We start from the raw sequence: 17,495 nt of genomic DNA, 5'->3' as shown, positions 1-17,495 counted from the left end.
CTCTGCGTGCATCCACAGATGGAGTAGCGACCCTGGGAGCTCCGACGTAACATCTACCATTATCTCGGCGAGTCAGCGGAAGGGTGAGGCCCTGTAATGTGCACCATCTTGGGGTAATTGGTGGGATTGTTCTGTTTGCTATTGTGTGTTGTGGTTCAATAAAGTATTGCTACACTGTTTTACCTTAACCCTGTGTTGTCTGTGTAGTGTATTGCCCACTGGGAGATAGAGTGGGCGTTCAATGGTATGAGCCGTGGTCCATGCAGTCTTGCTAAAGACAGCCGGGCCAGCGGACGAGAGCACCCACTGACCCCGTTTCTCCACAATTGGTGGCAGCAGTGGGACACTACTCAGCCCGGGGGAGCTGCAGGGGACTGGTGTTCTCACACACCATCCAGGGCTCCACAACAAGGGAGGTATACAGACAGACCCAGCAGACTATATGACCTCAACAAGAAATGGAAACTACAGGAGATGTTCCAGCTTCAACAGATTGAATAGAATTTAATGCAGGAACTATGGAATGTGGAGGAAGCCATGCGTGGACCCAATGGATACCAGTAGTTACTTTTCAATTACGTATGGAGTTTATTTTCGTAAGGAGCATATGGAATATGCTCTAGGGCAGTGTTCCCCAAGTCCGGTCCTCAAGAGCCACCAATAGGTCATGTTTTGAGGATTTCCTTAGTATTGCACAGGTGATAATTGCATCACCTGGACAGGCAAGCATTCAAAGACATATGCAATACTAAGGAAATCCTCAAAACATGACCTGTTGGTGGCTCTTGAGGACTGGACTTGGGGAACACTGCTCTAGGGAAACTGGATAATCGGAAGCCTATCATGTCTGGTTAATTAAGATGGGGAGGAATGTGAAGAAACCAGATTGTATCTTAATTTCCCAGACAACCATGTTTTTGCAAACCAAAAGAACTGGCTTTTTAATCTGTATATTGGCTTGTGAATTTAAGTGTTTATGTCTGGTGGTTCAAGAAGACAGACTTGCCAACTGATATACTATCTAACATACTGTGTAAGTCTGTAATAGTGACTGTACATAGAGTGTGTTAAGCTTTGTTTATTGATGTGTGCTGATATGCTAATAGTGCTACCTTGATCCCATCACCATTGTTTACCTTATCTTGATGTTAGACTGAAGGACCCTGGGTAATTCTAAAAATAGCTTACATGCCTTGGGTATAAAAAGACTCAGAGATCACATCCTGGGAGACTGAAGTAACACAGAGCTATCAGCCAGACATTCTGCAAACCACCCAACAGACAAGAGAAAGGACTGCAGCCAATTCATCATGGCACCATCACGAGGGACACTGATCTATGATTCTATAAGGAAACAACCCAGGGGTTTTCGGCTTCGGTTGGAAGGACACAGATCTGATCCAGTGACCATCTCTGAACCATGGATATGTTTGGAGAAAGCCAGGTTTGGGACCCGCTGGTCGCCTGGTTCCATGGAGATGGTCAGATATGCCAGGTGGTGACTCTCGTGTCAACTGGCTTTGGACCTTGTAAAGACTCTTCAGGATCTTAGCCGAGGGTCTGTCGGACCCGGCTGTAGAACACAGGACTGCTCTCGGATATCTCCCTACGCTTGTCGTTACCTCCTCTCTGCATGCATCCACAGATGGGAGTAGCGACCCTGGGAGCTCGGACGTAACATCTACCATTATCTCGGCGAGTCAGCGGAAGGGTGAGGCCCTGTAATGTGCACCATCTTGGGGTAATTGGTGGGATTGTTCTGTTTGCTATTGTGTGTTGTGGTTCAATAAAGTATTGCCACACTGTTTTACCTTAACCCTGTGTTGTCTGTGTAGTGTATTGCCCACTGGGAGATAGAGTGGGCGTTCAATGGTATGAGCCATGGTCCATGCAGTCTTGCTAAAGACAGCCGGGCCAGCGGACGAGAGCACCCACTGACCCAGTTTCTCCACAGTGCACATTACAGAGTATCACCCTTCCGCTGACTCACCGAGATAATGGCAGCTGTTATTTCAGAGCTTCCAGGGCCAAATACTCCACCTGTGGCATGCACAGAGGAAAGGTAATGACAAGCTTGGGAAGATGACTGTCCTTCAGGTACAAAGCCAGTTGACCGGAGGGTCAAAACCTGGCTTCATCTTCCAGGGCTGAATACCTAACCTGTGGCACGCACAGAGAAGGTAACAAGTTTTGGAAGCTGACAGTCCATTCAGGTACAAGGCCAGTTGACCAGAGGGTCACAACCTGGCTTCAGCTTACAGGGCTTATTACCCCACCTGTGGCACGCACACAGAGAAGAGGTAACGACAAGCGTAGGAAGATGACAATCCATTCAGCTACAAGGCAGTGGACCCAAGGGTCACAACCTGGCTTCTGCGAATATCTCCATTGAGCCAGGCGACCGACGGGTCTCAATCCTGGCTTTCTCCAAACGTATCCATGGATTTGCGATGGTAAATGGAGTAGAACTGTATTCTCCCAGCCGGGGGCGAAATGCCCTAAGCTGGCACCCTGTAGAATGAAAAATCCGTGTCTCTCGTGATGGAGCCATGATGTCTTGGCTGCTGTCCTGTCTCTGGTCCTTTGGATGTTTGGATGTCTTGGCTGAATCTCTGTGTCCCCATACAGAGTCAAATAACCTTTTTTTATACCTAACAAGTGTCCTTCAAACCAGAATTCACAGATAAAGGGGAAAAATGGTGATCTATTTGCATAGTTTTTCCTCCTCTGTTTTAAAAGTCAACAAACTAGCTATCCTGGACATTATGTAATCAGCATATCAGCAAACATCACTAGTCATCCAGGATAAGAGCACAATGTGTTACAACAAATTGTCAATATTACAGGCTTAAGTTACCTTCACACTAAGCGACGCTGCAGCGATATCGACAATGATGCCGATCGCTGCAGCGTCGCTGTGTGGTCGCTGGAGGGCTGTCACACAGACAGCTCTCCAGCGACCAACTATGCCGAAGTCCCCGGGTAACCAGGGTAAACATCGGGTTGCTAAGCGCAGGGCCGCACTTAGTAACCCGATGTTTACCCTGGTTACCAGTGTAAATGTAAAAAAACAAACACTACATACTTACATTCGCGTCCCCCGGCGTCCGCTTCCCTGCACTGTGTGAGCGCCGGCACTAACAGCAGAGCGGTGACGTCATCGCTGTGCTTTGCTTTCCGGCCGGCACTGACACATTCAGTGCAGGAAGCTCTGAGCAGCAGCGCGGACGCCGTGGGACGTGACAGACATCAGAAAGTATGTACTGTTGTTTTTTTTACTTTTACAATGGTAACCAGGGTAAATATCGGGTTACTAAGCGCAGCCCTGCGCTTAGTAACCTGATATTTACCCTGGTTACCATTGTAAAACATCGCTGGCATCGTTGCTTTTGCTGTCAAACACGACAATACACGCCGATTTGACGACCAAATAAAGTTCTGGACTTTCAGCAACGACCAGCGATATCACAGCAGGATCCTGATCGCTGCTGCGTGTCAAACACAACGATATCGCTATCCAGGACGCTGCAACGTCACGGATCGCTATCGTTATCGTTGTAAAGTCGGTTAGTGTGAAGGTACCTTTAGACAAGTAAAAGTCTGTTTTCTTTACCAACCAGAAAGAAACACAATCTCAAAAATCAACATATAGATAACAGTCTATTCTTGTTGGCCTGCTGAAAATAGACGTCTGGTTAATTAAGATTAGAGTTGAGCGAGTTTGTTCGGATTCGGTTCTGAATATGATCGCCATTGAATATTCGTTGAACACAGCCAAACGTCATTAGAGTCAATGGGAGTAGAAATTACCGAATATGTTCAAAACCGATCATCAAACATACATTCGGCATGATTAGGGTTCAAATATGGCATGAATATGGCAAATTCAGATTCAGTGACCGATTCCAAACAAATTTGCTCAACTCTAATTAAGATACAATGCTGTGTCCTCAAATAGTACCATCGCCCCGATCGTAGCATTATTGACCCAATTGTAGCAGCAGATTATATCACCATCGCCCCCTTCACAGCACCATCGTCCCGATCGCAGCACCATCGTCCCGATCGCAGCACCATTGCTCGGGTCCCTCCCTATTTGACAAGCTACAGTGCTTTCTGAATAAGCTGCAGAGGGAACCCGTCTTCCTGGAGCGAGCCGGCTGATCAGCTGTTTGGCTCTGCAACTGCATGTGTCATGGCTGTGTGACAGCTGCGACACATGCAGCTGCAGAGCCGAACAGCTGATCATCCGCTGCGATCCAGGAAGCCAGGTTCCCTCTGCAGGTTATTCGTAAGTGTTATAGCTTGCCGAATAAGCAGGGACCCAAGCAAATTCGCTCAACTATAACACCATCATCCTGATCATAATACCATTGTCCAGATCAATGCAGCATCAACCCGATCACAACACCATAGTCCCGATCCAAACACCATCGTCCCGATCACAACACCATCATCCCAATCACAACACCATCGTCCCAATCACAACATTATCGTCCCCGATCACAACACCATCATCCCCGACCAAAACACCATCGTCCCCGATCACAACACCATCGTCCCCGATCACAAGACCATCGTCCCAATCACAAGACCATCGTCCCTGATCACAACACCATCATCCCCGATCACAAGACCATCGTCCCCGATCACAACACCATCATCCCCGATCACAAGACCATCGTCCCCGATCACAACACCATCGTCCCAATCACAACACCATCGTCCCAATCACAACACCATCGTCCCCGATCACAAGACCATCGTCCCCGATCACAAGACCATCGTCCCCGATCACAACACCATCGTCCCCGATCACAACACCATCGTCCCCGATCACAACACCATCGTCCCAATCACAACACCATCGTCCCAATCACAACACCATCATCCCCGATCACAACACCATCGTCCCCGATCACAACACCATCGTCCCCGATCACAACACCATCGTCCCCGATCACAACACCATCGTCCCAATCACAACACCATAGTCCCAATCACAACACCATCGTCCCCGATCACAACACCATCGTCCCAATCACGCCATCATCCCCGATCACAACACCATCGTCCCTGATCACAACACCATTGTCCCCGATCACAACACCATCATCCCCGATCACAAAACCATTGTCCCCCATCACAACACAATCGTCCCAATCACAATACCATCATCCCAATCACAACACCATCGTCCCCGATCACAACACCATCGTCTCAGATCACAACACCATCGTCCCAATCACACCATCGTCCCCGATCACAACACCATCGTCCCAGATCACAACACCATCGTCCCAGATCACAACACCATCGTCCCAGATCACAACACCATTGTCCCCGATCACAACACCATCGTCCCAATCACACCATCGTCCCGATTACCACACCATCGTCCCAATCACAACACCATCGTCCCCGATCACAACACCATCATCCCCGATCACAACACCATCGTCCCTGATCACCACACCATCATCCCGATCACACCATCATCCCGATCACACCACCATCATCCCCGATCACAACACCATTGATATTCCTCACCTCCTTCATCATCTTCACTGTCCGCCTCTGATTTTATCGTCCACAGACCTGGAAATGAATCACATGAGGAAATTTTCAGGATAAAAAAAACATCACCCCCATCGTAGAACCATCACCTCTGTCGTAGAACCATCATCCCGATCGTAGCACCAGATCATAACACCATCGGTCTGATCATAATACCGTCATCTGGATCAAAGCAGCATCGTCCCGAACATGACACCATCGTCCCGTTAACTACACCATTGTCCCGATCACCACACCATCATCCCGATCACCACACCATCGTCCTGATCACCACAGCATCGTCCTGATCACCACACCATCATCCCGATCCTAACAGTGACATCCCGATCAGGCGACCATTAATCTGTTAACGCCAGACACCCTGAGAAGAGGTCATGTAACATAACGCATTTGAGATATTATAACATCTAGAGAGCTCTGCATGTGATACAGGACACAGGGTCTTACTTCTCACATCATTACCTGTGTCTGTATGCCCTATAAGCATTTCTCAGTTCAGGTCCATCATAGGGTCACATGTACAAGGTGAAATGTCTGCATGGGGTGGGGCAGGGGCAGGTACCTTCACATGCCAACAATTATGCTGCAGAATAAATTTCTGTGACCAGATACTGTATGACAATGGGCATCCTTGTTCTGCGTGTTGGTCATTGATCATGGTGACTGTAATTTTCAATGGTGCATAGACTTAAATAGAGAGAAAGTGCAGCAAATATAAGACACAAACTATTCTACAACAACTCTCACTCACAATAATAGTACAACCATAGCGAAAAGTCAGGAGAAAATTATCAAAGGATGCAAAATGGGGTCTGGGAAGGTATCTGAGTAGTTGACTTAAGGCCCCGTCTCACTTAGCGACACTAAAGCGATCCCGACAACGATACGACCTGTCAGGGATCGTTGCTGCGTCACTATGTGGTCGCTGGTGAGATGTCAAACAGTGAGATCTCCAACGATCGCAGCTGCGATCTCACTGTTTGACATCTCACCAGCGACCTGTAGCGACCTGTACAACGATGTCACATGGGAGCTATTATGACGATTCAGTGTCTGAGTCGTCAACGAGGTCGTTGGTAAGGTGTCAAACACAGCGATGTGTGCTACCCAGCGGGACCTCAACGATCAAAAAAAGGTCCAGGCCATTCCGACACGACCAGCGATCTCACAGCAGGGGCCTGGTCGCTGCTACGTGTCACACATAGCGAGATCGCTACTGAGGTCGCTGTTGCGTCACAAAACTTGTGACTCAGCAGCGATCTCGCTAGCGATCTCGCTTAGTGAGACGGGGGCTTTATTGTCAAAGATCACAGCCGGAGGGGTTGCAGATCCTCCAACTGTTATCTTTTTGTCAGGGGAATGCAACTCCGCTGCCCCCTATTGTTAGGACAATTACACAATTGACCAACGATTAACAAATGAGGTTGCAGCTGCTTCCACTACTAGGACAATGATTGAACTCACAGTGATTTTATAACATATATACAACCGACTACAATGCATGGAATATATACACTACCGTTCAAAAGTTTAAGGTCACTTAGAAATTTCCTTATTTTTGAAAGAAAACCACAGTTTTTCCAATGAAGCTAACATTAAATGATTCAGAAATACACTCTATACATTGTTAATGTGGTAAATGACTATTCTAGCTGCAAACGTCTGGTTTGTAATGCAATATCTTCATAGGTGTATAGAGGCTCCAGTGTTCTTATGGTACTTTGTGTTTGCTAACTGTGTAAGAAGGCTAATGGATGGTTAGAATACACTTGAAAACCCTTGTGCAAGTATGTTAGCACAGCTGAAAACAGTTTGGCTGAATAGAGAACCTATAAACCTGACCTTCCTTTGAGCTAGTTGAGAATCTGGGGCATTACATTTGTTGGTTCCATTAAACTCTCAAAATGGCCAGAAAAAAAAACTTTCATGTGAAACTCGATAGTCTATTCTTGTTCTTAGAAATGAAGGCTATTCCATGCAAGAAATTGCCAAGAAACTGAACATTTCCTACAACGGTGTGTACTACTCCCTTCAGAGCCGAGCACAAACAGGCTCTAACCAGAGTAGAGAAGTGGGAGGCCCCGCTGCACAACTGAGCAACAAGACAAGTACATTAGAGTTTAATATCCAAAGATTATAGACCAAATAAATTCATCAGGTAGATTTCCAAAATCACATAGACCAAAAAAGAAGGTAAATACAAACCCAGAAAATAAAATTCAAAATATTTTATTTATAATAAATTAAAAACAGAAATCATAATAAATTACACAAAAAGGGGATTGGAACACGGCAGAATGAGCTCAGGCAATCCATAGTATGACATAAATAAGAGTACCAATCAACAATTTAGTAATATAATAGGTACAGGACAACGGTGCACCAGCAAGCTCTGGAATATACTGGAAAAGTTCCACCAAATAAATGCAAAACTGCCCATAGGCAAATATAAATATATCAGCCGCTAAAGTGCGCATTTAAGGCTCTCAACATGTATTTAAGTAGACCATATATGAGTGCTGTACCATGTAATGATAATAATATCTATAAAGTGCACGTGCATTAAGTAGAATAGAAAAAGGTATCAATGTATAAGAGAGCACCTAAAATGAAAAGGTTCATTGTAAAGGCAGTGGCACCATGTTGTTACCTGCACAACTGTGGATCGCCGTGAGGAAAGGAACCCCGACGCGCGTGTCGCAACGTAGCTTCTTCCTGGGGGTCGTGGTTTTCATTTTAGGTGCTCTCTTATACATTGATACCTTTTTCTATTCTACTTAATGCACGTGCACTTTATAGATATTATTATCATTACATGGTACAGCACTCATATATGGTCTACTTAAATACATGTTGAGAGCGCCTTAAATGCGCACTTTAGCGGCTGATATATTTATATTTGTCTATGGGCAGTTTTGCATTTATTTGGTGGAACTTTTCCAGTATATTCCAGAGCTTGCTGGTCCTGTACCTATTATATTACTAAATTGTTGATTGGTACTCTTATTTATGTTATACGATGGATTGCCTGAGCTCATTCTGCCATGTTCCAATCCCCTTTTGTGTAATTTATTATGATTTCTGTTTTTAATTTATTATAAACAAAATATTTTGAATTTTACTTTCTGGGTTTGTATTTCCCTTCTTTTTTGGTCTACATTAGAGTTTGTAGTTTAAGAAATCGACGCCTCACAGGTCCTCAACTGGCAGGTTCATTAAATAGTACACACAAAACGCCAGTGTCAACGTCTACAGTGAAGAGGCGACTCCGGGAGGTTGGCCTTCAGGGCAGAGTGGCAAAGAAAAAGCCATATCTGAGACTGGCTAATAAAAGGAAAAGATTAATATGGGCAAAAGAACACCGACATTGGACAGAGGAAGACTGGATAAAAGTGTTATGGATGGACAAATCCAAGTTTGAGGTGTTTGGATCACACAGAAGAACATTTGTGAGATGCAGAACAACTGAAAAGATGCTGTAAGAGTGTGTGACGCCATCTGTCAAGCATGGTGGAGGCAATGTGATTGTCACGATCTATGTTTGGATCTGTGCAGAGCTGGTTTCCCTCTGATTTAAACCTTTTTTCCTTTCTGGTCATCGGGGGTTAATGCAGTTTTCTCCCCCCGGTGGCCGCGGGTGTCATTGCATTGATGCTGGGTCAGCTGATGTTTGTGACCACTCCCACCATCCTTTATAAGGTCACCTGGTGCATCAGCTGACTGTTGGTGATACAGGTCCTTCTGGAGACCAACCTCGCAGTAGCAGCTCTCTGGTGTCAGCCAAGTCTGGTGTTTGGAGCTCTGTTGCTGTACTATCTGTGTTGTGGAGTCTGCAGCGGCGTGCACAAGCTAAGTTCTGAGTTTTGTTACTTTGTAGTTTGTGCATTCACCTTTTGGTATCGTGTTCCCCTCACTCATATTGTTTATTCCTGTTTATTTGCTTTGTGGTGCTGTTTACACTGTTCACCTCCTGGGGTGGGGGTTGGCGGTTTAGTTCAGGGTTTAACAGGAGACAGGTCGGTGACTTGGGCCTTCCTACCTTCAAGGGTACCCCCAAGTTAAGGAAAGACAGGGCTTCCCCTAGCCTGAGGGGCAGTTCAGGGGCCCAGATTCCTCATCTCCTGTTTTCCTATTTCTGCCCCGTGACATTATAACCATTTCTTTTTTTTTTCTGGTGAGCCATGGCCCAAATGCAGGCCTTTGCCCAATGGCTACAGACTCTCACAGAGGAGTGTAAGGTGCTGCGTGGTGAGGTGGTGCAGCAGCTGCAGCAATTGTTGGTGTTTTGGGCCTCAGCTCAGGTACGGGCTCAACCAGAACCCAAGATATCTCTCCCAGACAGGTTCTCTGGAGGGAGAGATACATTTTTGGTTTTTATGGAGGCCTGCAAGTTGTACTTCAGGCTCTGCCCTCGTTCATCAGGGAGTGAGGAACAACGGGTGGGTATCATCGTTTCCCTTCGGTGATCCCCAATCCTGGGCCTTCTCCCTGCCGACCGGCTCACCATCCCTACGGTCGGTGGATGAGTTTTTTACGGCTCTGGTGTATGGTGATCCAGATGGCGTCTCTCTGGCGGAATCCTGACTCCGTAAGATCAAGCAGGGCAGTCGGCCGGCTAAGGAGTACTGTTCAGAGTTCAGGAGGTGGGCCACAGACACAAAGTGGAATGACCCTGCCCTTAGGAGCCATTTTGTGCAGGGTCTGTCCCCTAGGTTGCAAGATACTCTGGTGCAGTACGCAGCTCCCAGGTCATTGGAGGCCGCCATGTCCCTTGCCATCCGGGTGGATAGACGCTTGAGGGAGAGGCATACACCAAATGTGCCACCTATAGTCCTTGCTAGGGAGGAAACACCTGGGCAGGCGGACGAACCCATGCTGGTGGGAGGAGTTAGTTCCCAAACTGGGTTGCCTGTGGTTCGCCGTGGAGTGGGGGCATGTTCCTACTGTGGGCAGACCGGTCATTTTATCAATGTCTGCCCAGCGCGTTCCAAAGTACCTGCACCATCTAAAGAGCCATGTCCTCCTGGTCGTGTGGAGGGAGGCGACCAGGGTGTGTATATTTCCTCCATTTTCTCGTCTCAGTGTACCTTACCTGCTGAGGTGGTTATTGGTGGGGTAACTGAGAATATTCCGGTGCTTGTGGACAGTGGAGCAGGAGTCAAATTGGTGGATGCTCATTTTGTCCAGACCCATGGCCTGATGAGTAGGACGCTAGCGAAACTCTTAAGCATCCAGGCCATTGACTCTGCTCCGCTCAGCCAGGGGAGCATTACACAAGTTGTAGACAATATACATCTGCGTATAGGGGCTTGTCATGAAGAGTATTTATCATGCTACGTCTTGGAGGGCGTACCAACTCCCATGGTTTTAGGACTCCCTTGGTTGAAAAGACATAACCCGGTCATAGACTGGTGGTCCAGGGAAGTAGTCAGCTGGGGTCAGTCGTGTAAGGACTGCTGCCTGGGAGCTACGATCTCTGCCGTTCTTCTAATATCTACCTCTTCCCCTTCAGTGGGGGCAGCAGAGGTACTGCCAGGGACTAGGGGCAAGACTTTACCCTCACTACAGGTTAACCCGGTGGGTCAGAGACCTCTTAGGAGGAGGGGTCAGCTGAGGGTGGTGGTTCCCTCGGATCATTGTGGGGGTGTGAGTGTAGTGACACAGGGGGACGCCTCTGTTGTCAATTCCTCAAAGAATTCTCTGTCCTGTGGCAAACGTTTGCATGGAAATAAACGTTCAGGTCCGGACCAGTGTGTGAATGAGTACGTATGGGTGTCCACCAAAAACATCAGGTGGAAGTGTGCAACTGGGACCTGGAGTTCCAGGGCGATTGGGCCATATTGGGTGTCGGCCATTCTTAACACCTAGGACTTATCAGTTGGAGTTACCCCCAGTTATGCATGTACACAACTCATTCCCCAGGTCGGCCCTCTGGAGATTTGTGGTGCCTTCGTTGGTGGCATTTTCATCAGGTCACGTTTGCTATAAACCTGAGAGTCAGGTGCCTGAAGAGGTGAACTCTGGTGGATCGAGGCATCCTCACCATAGGTAGGTCTGGTGAGGTCTGATGTTGAGTGTTCAGAGGCCACTCATTGAAAGGGGGGTACTGTCACGATCCATGTTTGGATCTGTGGCAGATCTGGTTTCCCTCTGATTTAAACCTTTTTTCCTTTCTGGTCATTGGGGGTTAATGCAGTTTTCCCCCGATGGCTGCTGGTGTTATTGCATTGCTGCTGGGTCAGCTGATGTTTGTGACCACTCCCACCATCCTTTATAAGGTCACCTGGTGCATCAGCTGACTGTTGGTTATACAGGTCCTTCTGGAGACCAACCTCACAGTAGCAGCTCCCTGGTGTCAGCCAAGTCTGGTGTTTGGAGCTCAGTTGCTGTACTATCTGTGTTGTGGAGTCTGCAGCGGCGTGCACAAGCTAAGTTCTGAGTTTTGTTACCTTGTAGTTTGTGCATTCACCTTTTTGTATTGTGTTCCCCTCACTCTCATATAGTTTATTCCTGTTTGTTTTGTGGTGCTGTTTACACTGTTCACCTCCTGGGGTGGAGGTTGGGGGTTTAGTTCAGGGTTTAACAGGAGACAGGGACAGGTCGGTGACTTGGACCTCCCTACCTTCAAGGGTACCCCCAAGTTAAGGAAAGACAGGGCTTCCCCTAGCCTGAGGGGCAGCTCAGGGGCCCAGATTCCTCATCTCCTGTTTTCCTATTTCTGCCCCGTGACAGTGATGGTCTGGGGTTGCTTTGGTGTTGGTAAAGTGGGAGACTTGTACAAGGTAAGAGGGATTTTGAATAAGGAAGGCCATGACTCCATTTTGCAACGCCATACCGTGTGGACAGGGCTTGATTGGAGCCAATGTTATCCTACAACAGGACAATGACCCAAAGCCACCTCCAAATTATGCAAGAACTATTTAGGGAAGAAGCCGGCAGCTGGTATCTATCTGTAATGGAGTGGCCAGCGCAGTCACTAGATCTCAGCCCCATTGAGCTGTTGTGGGAGCAGCTTGTCCGTATGGTGCAAAAAGTGCCCATCAACCAAACCAACTTGTGGAGGGGCTTCTGGAAGCACAGGGGGGGGGGGGAAATGTCTCCAGCTTACCTCAGCAAATTAACTGCTAGAATGCCAAAGGTCTGCAATGCTGGAACTGCTGCAAAGGGAGCATTCTTTGACAAACGCAAGGTTTGAAGAAGAAAACTTATTTCAAATAAAAATCTTTTTTTCGAACTTTGTCAATGTCTGGACTAGATTTTACATTCATTTGGCAACTCATTTGATTAATAAAAGTGTCAGTTATCATGGAAAACACAAAATTGTCTGGGTGACCCTAAACTTTGGAACGTTAGTGTACATACTGCCAACTCCACAATAACCCAAGAAAGATGATTAGCTGCCATCACCAATCGCATTACAGCCCAATTGGACACCCATGACAGGTAGTGAACAACTTCAGGGTGCGGTTTACTGAACAATAGGAATAGAGCTATTAAATGTTATATTTAATCCAGAACGATAGGCAGTTTGTCTAAAATTATACAAAATATCTTACAAAGGGAACAAAACAATAGGATATATACAATTACATAAAATTAAAGTGAATAACAACATAAACTTACTAAATCTGAGTCACTGAAATGGCTCAGAGCTTAGCAGAGGGAGGTGCTCCTTAGCAAAACGGACAGAACCACAGTGAGCTGCACCTTCCTGAACTGACCATTGATGCAGACCCAGATTCTGCCTTTTATTAGCTCCCAAGTTACACCCACACACCTCCCCTTGATGACCTCATGTGAGTCGGATTGTGGGATGTCCTGGCTATATTAGAATTTTGTGAAATCCCCAACTTATGAGATATCTTCGCTGCGAAATATGACAGGTGTAGTATCATCTATCAGGCCGCTATTCAATTGGAGGGATCCTAGTGGCCCCACGGCAATGAGTCGAAGCGTCACATCCGTCCTTTCTCTACAACGTAGAAAATCTATCTCTCATAAATATCGGATTAAAAAAACAATATTCATATCTGACAGCGACTATGTAAGTTGTCTCCCTAGGGCATAAGAATGCTTTCCCATTAGTCTGACAAGCTGCGGACACAACTTTCCCCTCACCCTGACGGACTGAAGATGCTACATTTCTACAACCCTGATAGACTGGGGACCCTACTATCCCACCCTCCCTGACAGGTTGTGGGACAGACACACTTTTCTCTCACCCTGACCGTCGGTTGGACAGGCTTTCCCACGATCCTGACATGCTGGGGGCATAAATTTACCACCATCCTGACAGGTTATGAGTATCGCTTTTCCATCATCCTGACAGACTGCAGGTAACACTTTTCTCCCACCCTGACCGGCTGTGGGACAAACTGTCTCCCATCTGGACAGGCTGGGGGTGAAACTTTCCGCATCTCACCTGTTACCTCAGGAGCAGTGCTAATCATGGGGCAGCCATCACCAGCCCTGTCACAGACCGTCGTAAAACTGATCGGTTGCACGTGACCACCATCATTATAATCCCAGTGCTTCTCCTGTGATACCTCAGGAGCAGTGCTAATCATGGGGCAGCCATCCCCAGCCCTGTCACAGACCGTCGTAAAACTGATCGGTTGCACGTGACCACCATCATTATAATCCCAGTGCTTCTCCTGTGATACCTCAGGAGCAGTGCTAATCATGAGAAAGCTTCCACAAGCCATGTCACCGTCCGCCGTGACACTGGTCAGCTGCACGCGACCACCTTCCTTATGATCCCCTCCGATTCTCCCTATCCTCCACTAATACCTCAGGAGCATCACTACTCATGAGCAAGCCACTACAGGCCATGTAACAGTCTATCGTGACATTAATCAGCTGTACGAGACTACCTGCTTCATGATCCCCGTGCCTGGTCCCAACGCCCTTAGCACTCATGCTTGCTCCTTTTAGGGGATCCTCAGCAATATCACCCTGCAACGTGACATGGCTGAGTTCTCCTGTACCATAAGATACATTATCATTATACATTATCATTACGCATTACTTCGACACTCACATTATCAACATTGGTGACACATGATATACCAGATCTGGGAGGGTTGTCTGGAATGTATTGAGCAACCTACCTTTCTGTTCAGTCCCCAATATAACAATTGGGAGGTGCTTAGACACCCCCAATTCCCTTAAACCCCTCCCTGCACCCCCATCCAGGAAAACCGGGCCATTGGTAAGGGACGGTGAACACCCCCAAACCCAGTGACCGTTAGGGTCTTCCCAGGGATGAGTTCTTCAGGTAACACAAACTCAGGGTGGATGGCACATTTACCATTCTTGTGTAGAGCTAGGTAGAATGGTGGAGAAGTCTCTACTACTGGAGATCTTGCTTCAGGGGTCTGGGAATCCCTGCAAACCACTCTTCCTTCATCCACCGCCTGGGCATACGCTGCCACCACCTCTCCTCTGAGAAGAACCATATACCAGTATCAGATCCTCCTCCCTGAGGACCTCAAATATGTGTCCATAATACACCAGTGACATAAGAGGTCACCTCCATCATAATGACCTCCAATATGTGTCCATCATACACCAGTGTCAGAAGATGTCACCTCCATCATGAAGATCTCGGATGTGTGTCCATCATACATCAGCGACACATGTCACCTCCATCCTGAGGACCTTTGATTTGAGTCCAACATACACAGGTGTCAGAAAATGTCACCTCCAACCTGAGGACCTGTCATCCTCTCTGCAGTCATCATCACAGACTCTTTCAGGCACTCAACATCCTCTCTACGGTCTTCACCACCAACTTTTTCAGGCATTCGTCATCATCTCTCTGGTCCTCATCAGCGACTCTTTTAGGCACTCGACATGCTCTCTGTGGTCCTCATCACCGGCTCCTTTAGGCATTTGTCATCCTCGCTCTGGTCCTCATCACCAACTCTTTCAGGCATTCGTCATACTCTCTGTGGTCATCATCACTGACTCTTTCAGGCACTTGTCATTCTCTCTGCAGTCATCATCACCGACTCTTTCAGGCACTCATCATCCTCTCTCTGGTCTTCATCACTGACGCTTTCAGGCACTCATCATCCTCTCTCTGGTCTTCATCACTGACGCTTTCAGGCACTCGTTGTCCTCTTTCTGGCCATCACCGACTCTTTCAAGCACTCTGCATCCTTTCTCCGGTCCTCATCACCGATGCTTTCAGGCACTCGGCATCCTCTCTGTGGTCATCATCACTGACTCTTTCAGGCACTTGTCATTCTCTCTGCAGTCATCATCACCGACTCTTTCAGGCACTCATCATCCTCTTTCTGGTCTTCATCACTGACGCTTTCAGGCACTCATCATCCTCTCTCTGGTCTTCATCACTGACGCTTTCAGGCACTCGTTGTCCTCTTTCTGGCCATCACCGACTCTTTCAAGCACTCTGCATCCTTTCTCCGGTCCTCATCACCGATGCTTTCAGGCACTCGGCATCCTCTCTGTGGTCATCATCACCGACTCTTTCAAGCACTCTGCATCCTTTCTCCGGTCCTCATCACCGACTCTTTCAGGCACTTGTCATTCTCTCTGCAGTCATCATCACCGACTCTTTCAGGCACTCATCATCATCTCCCTAGTCCTCATCAGCGACTTTTTAAAGTGACCTATCAGCAGGATTGTGCACAGTAACCTACACAGTGTCAGGTCGGCACCGTTATACTGATTACACGGATACCTGGTGATGAAATCCATCTTGTGGTTGTATAATCTTTATTTTCAGATTTTAGTTAATGATTTGCCTGTGTCCCGGGGCCGCCTGTAGGGGGGTCTTCAGGTGGTGCTCTGATTAGGTATTCATAATGCACACTGCTGACAGGTCACTGATCCCTCACTGACCCGCCCCCTAGTTTACATAATGAATACCTGTACATACTGAAGAAAAAACATTAAAGAACGCTTATGCAGGCAGTTGCTGGCCATGGCCCCTGCGCTGCAGCATTATCGCATGTTTAGTGTCCAGTTAATAAGTATTCTTGACGTTATTGAGCAAGTGCAAAAAAAAATCTATTTGAAAATGGCGCCTGCGCAGTAGCAGCTATTGGTGTGTATAGAGATCCGAAAGCTACTATTGCGCCAGCGGTACCATCTTGTTGGAGAAGAAAAAATGTTTCCTCCTCCAAGATGGCACAGTAGGAGCTCTCGGCAATCGTACATATCATTAACATATGATAAACTCAAAACTGAAAATAAAGATTAAAAAACAACCACAAGACGGATTTCATCCCCAGGTATCAGTGTAATCAGTATAACGGCACCGACCTGACACTATCTTAAGGTTATTGTGCACAATTCTGCTGACACGGGCACTTTAAGGCACTCGCCATCCTCTCTCTGGTCCTCATCACCGAATCTTTAAGGCACTCGTCATCCTCTCTACGATCCTTGTCAGGGACTTTTTCAGGTACTCGTTGTCTTCTCTATGGTCCTTATTAGAGACTCCTTCTGGCAATCTTCATCCTCTCTCCGGTCCTCATCAGCTCTCTCTGATTCTCATCAGCCATGCCCTACCTTTACTTCTGCCATCTTTTCCGGTCAGCTCCATACATGAGGTTTTCAATTCCCTCCCATCCTAAAGGGTCCACATTGTACTGTATGATCAGAGCGATGGAACTCACCTGTTGTTGGGAGTGGAGGAGGTACAATATGGTGCCCCTGAGAATCTTTATTGGTGGTTAATGGTGTCTGCAGATGAGGGTCAGTCAGTACAGGGCAATATTGAGTGGAGGACTCGGGGAGACCCTCATCCCACAGACAGTCCCCCTGAGTCTCATCTCCATCCTCTGAGCAGTAGGAGGATGATGATGACAGGGGGCGAGAGATCCTCCGTCTCCATCTCCTTCCTGTAGTCAAAACAATAAAGATACAAACAGAACATGAGACCAGTG

The 17,495-nt window shown here is 47.3% G+C and overlaps 1 protein-coding gene across 2 annotated transcripts in view; it reads right to left on the bottom strand.

Moving 5' to 3' along the window:
* LOC143781259 (uncharacterized) overlaps positions 1-17,495 on the bottom strand; it is a 91,576-nt gene that overhangs the window by 14,822 nt on the left and 59,259 nt on the right. For both annotated transcript variants that reach the window (XM_077267756.1, XM_077267755.1), the window contains exons 7-8: positions 17,226-17,450; positions 5,551-5,598 (exon numbers count right to left, since the gene is read on the bottom strand). In XM_077267756.1, coding sequence (XP_077123871.1) covers positions 5,551-5,598; positions 17,226-17,450 — 273 coding nt within the window. The remainder of the gene's footprint in view (positions 1-5,550; positions 5,599-17,225; positions 17,451-17,495) is intronic.

The sequence above is a fragment of the Ranitomeya variabilis genome, chromosome 6, assembly GCF_051348905.1.
Source record: "Ranitomeya variabilis isolate aRanVar5 chromosome 6, aRanVar5.hap1, whole genome shotgun sequence".
Classification (NCBI taxonomy): domain Eukaryota; kingdom Metazoa; phylum Chordata; class Amphibia; order Anura; family Dendrobatidae; genus Ranitomeya; species Ranitomeya variabilis.
This window is presented reverse-complemented; position numbering and strand designations above follow the sequence as displayed.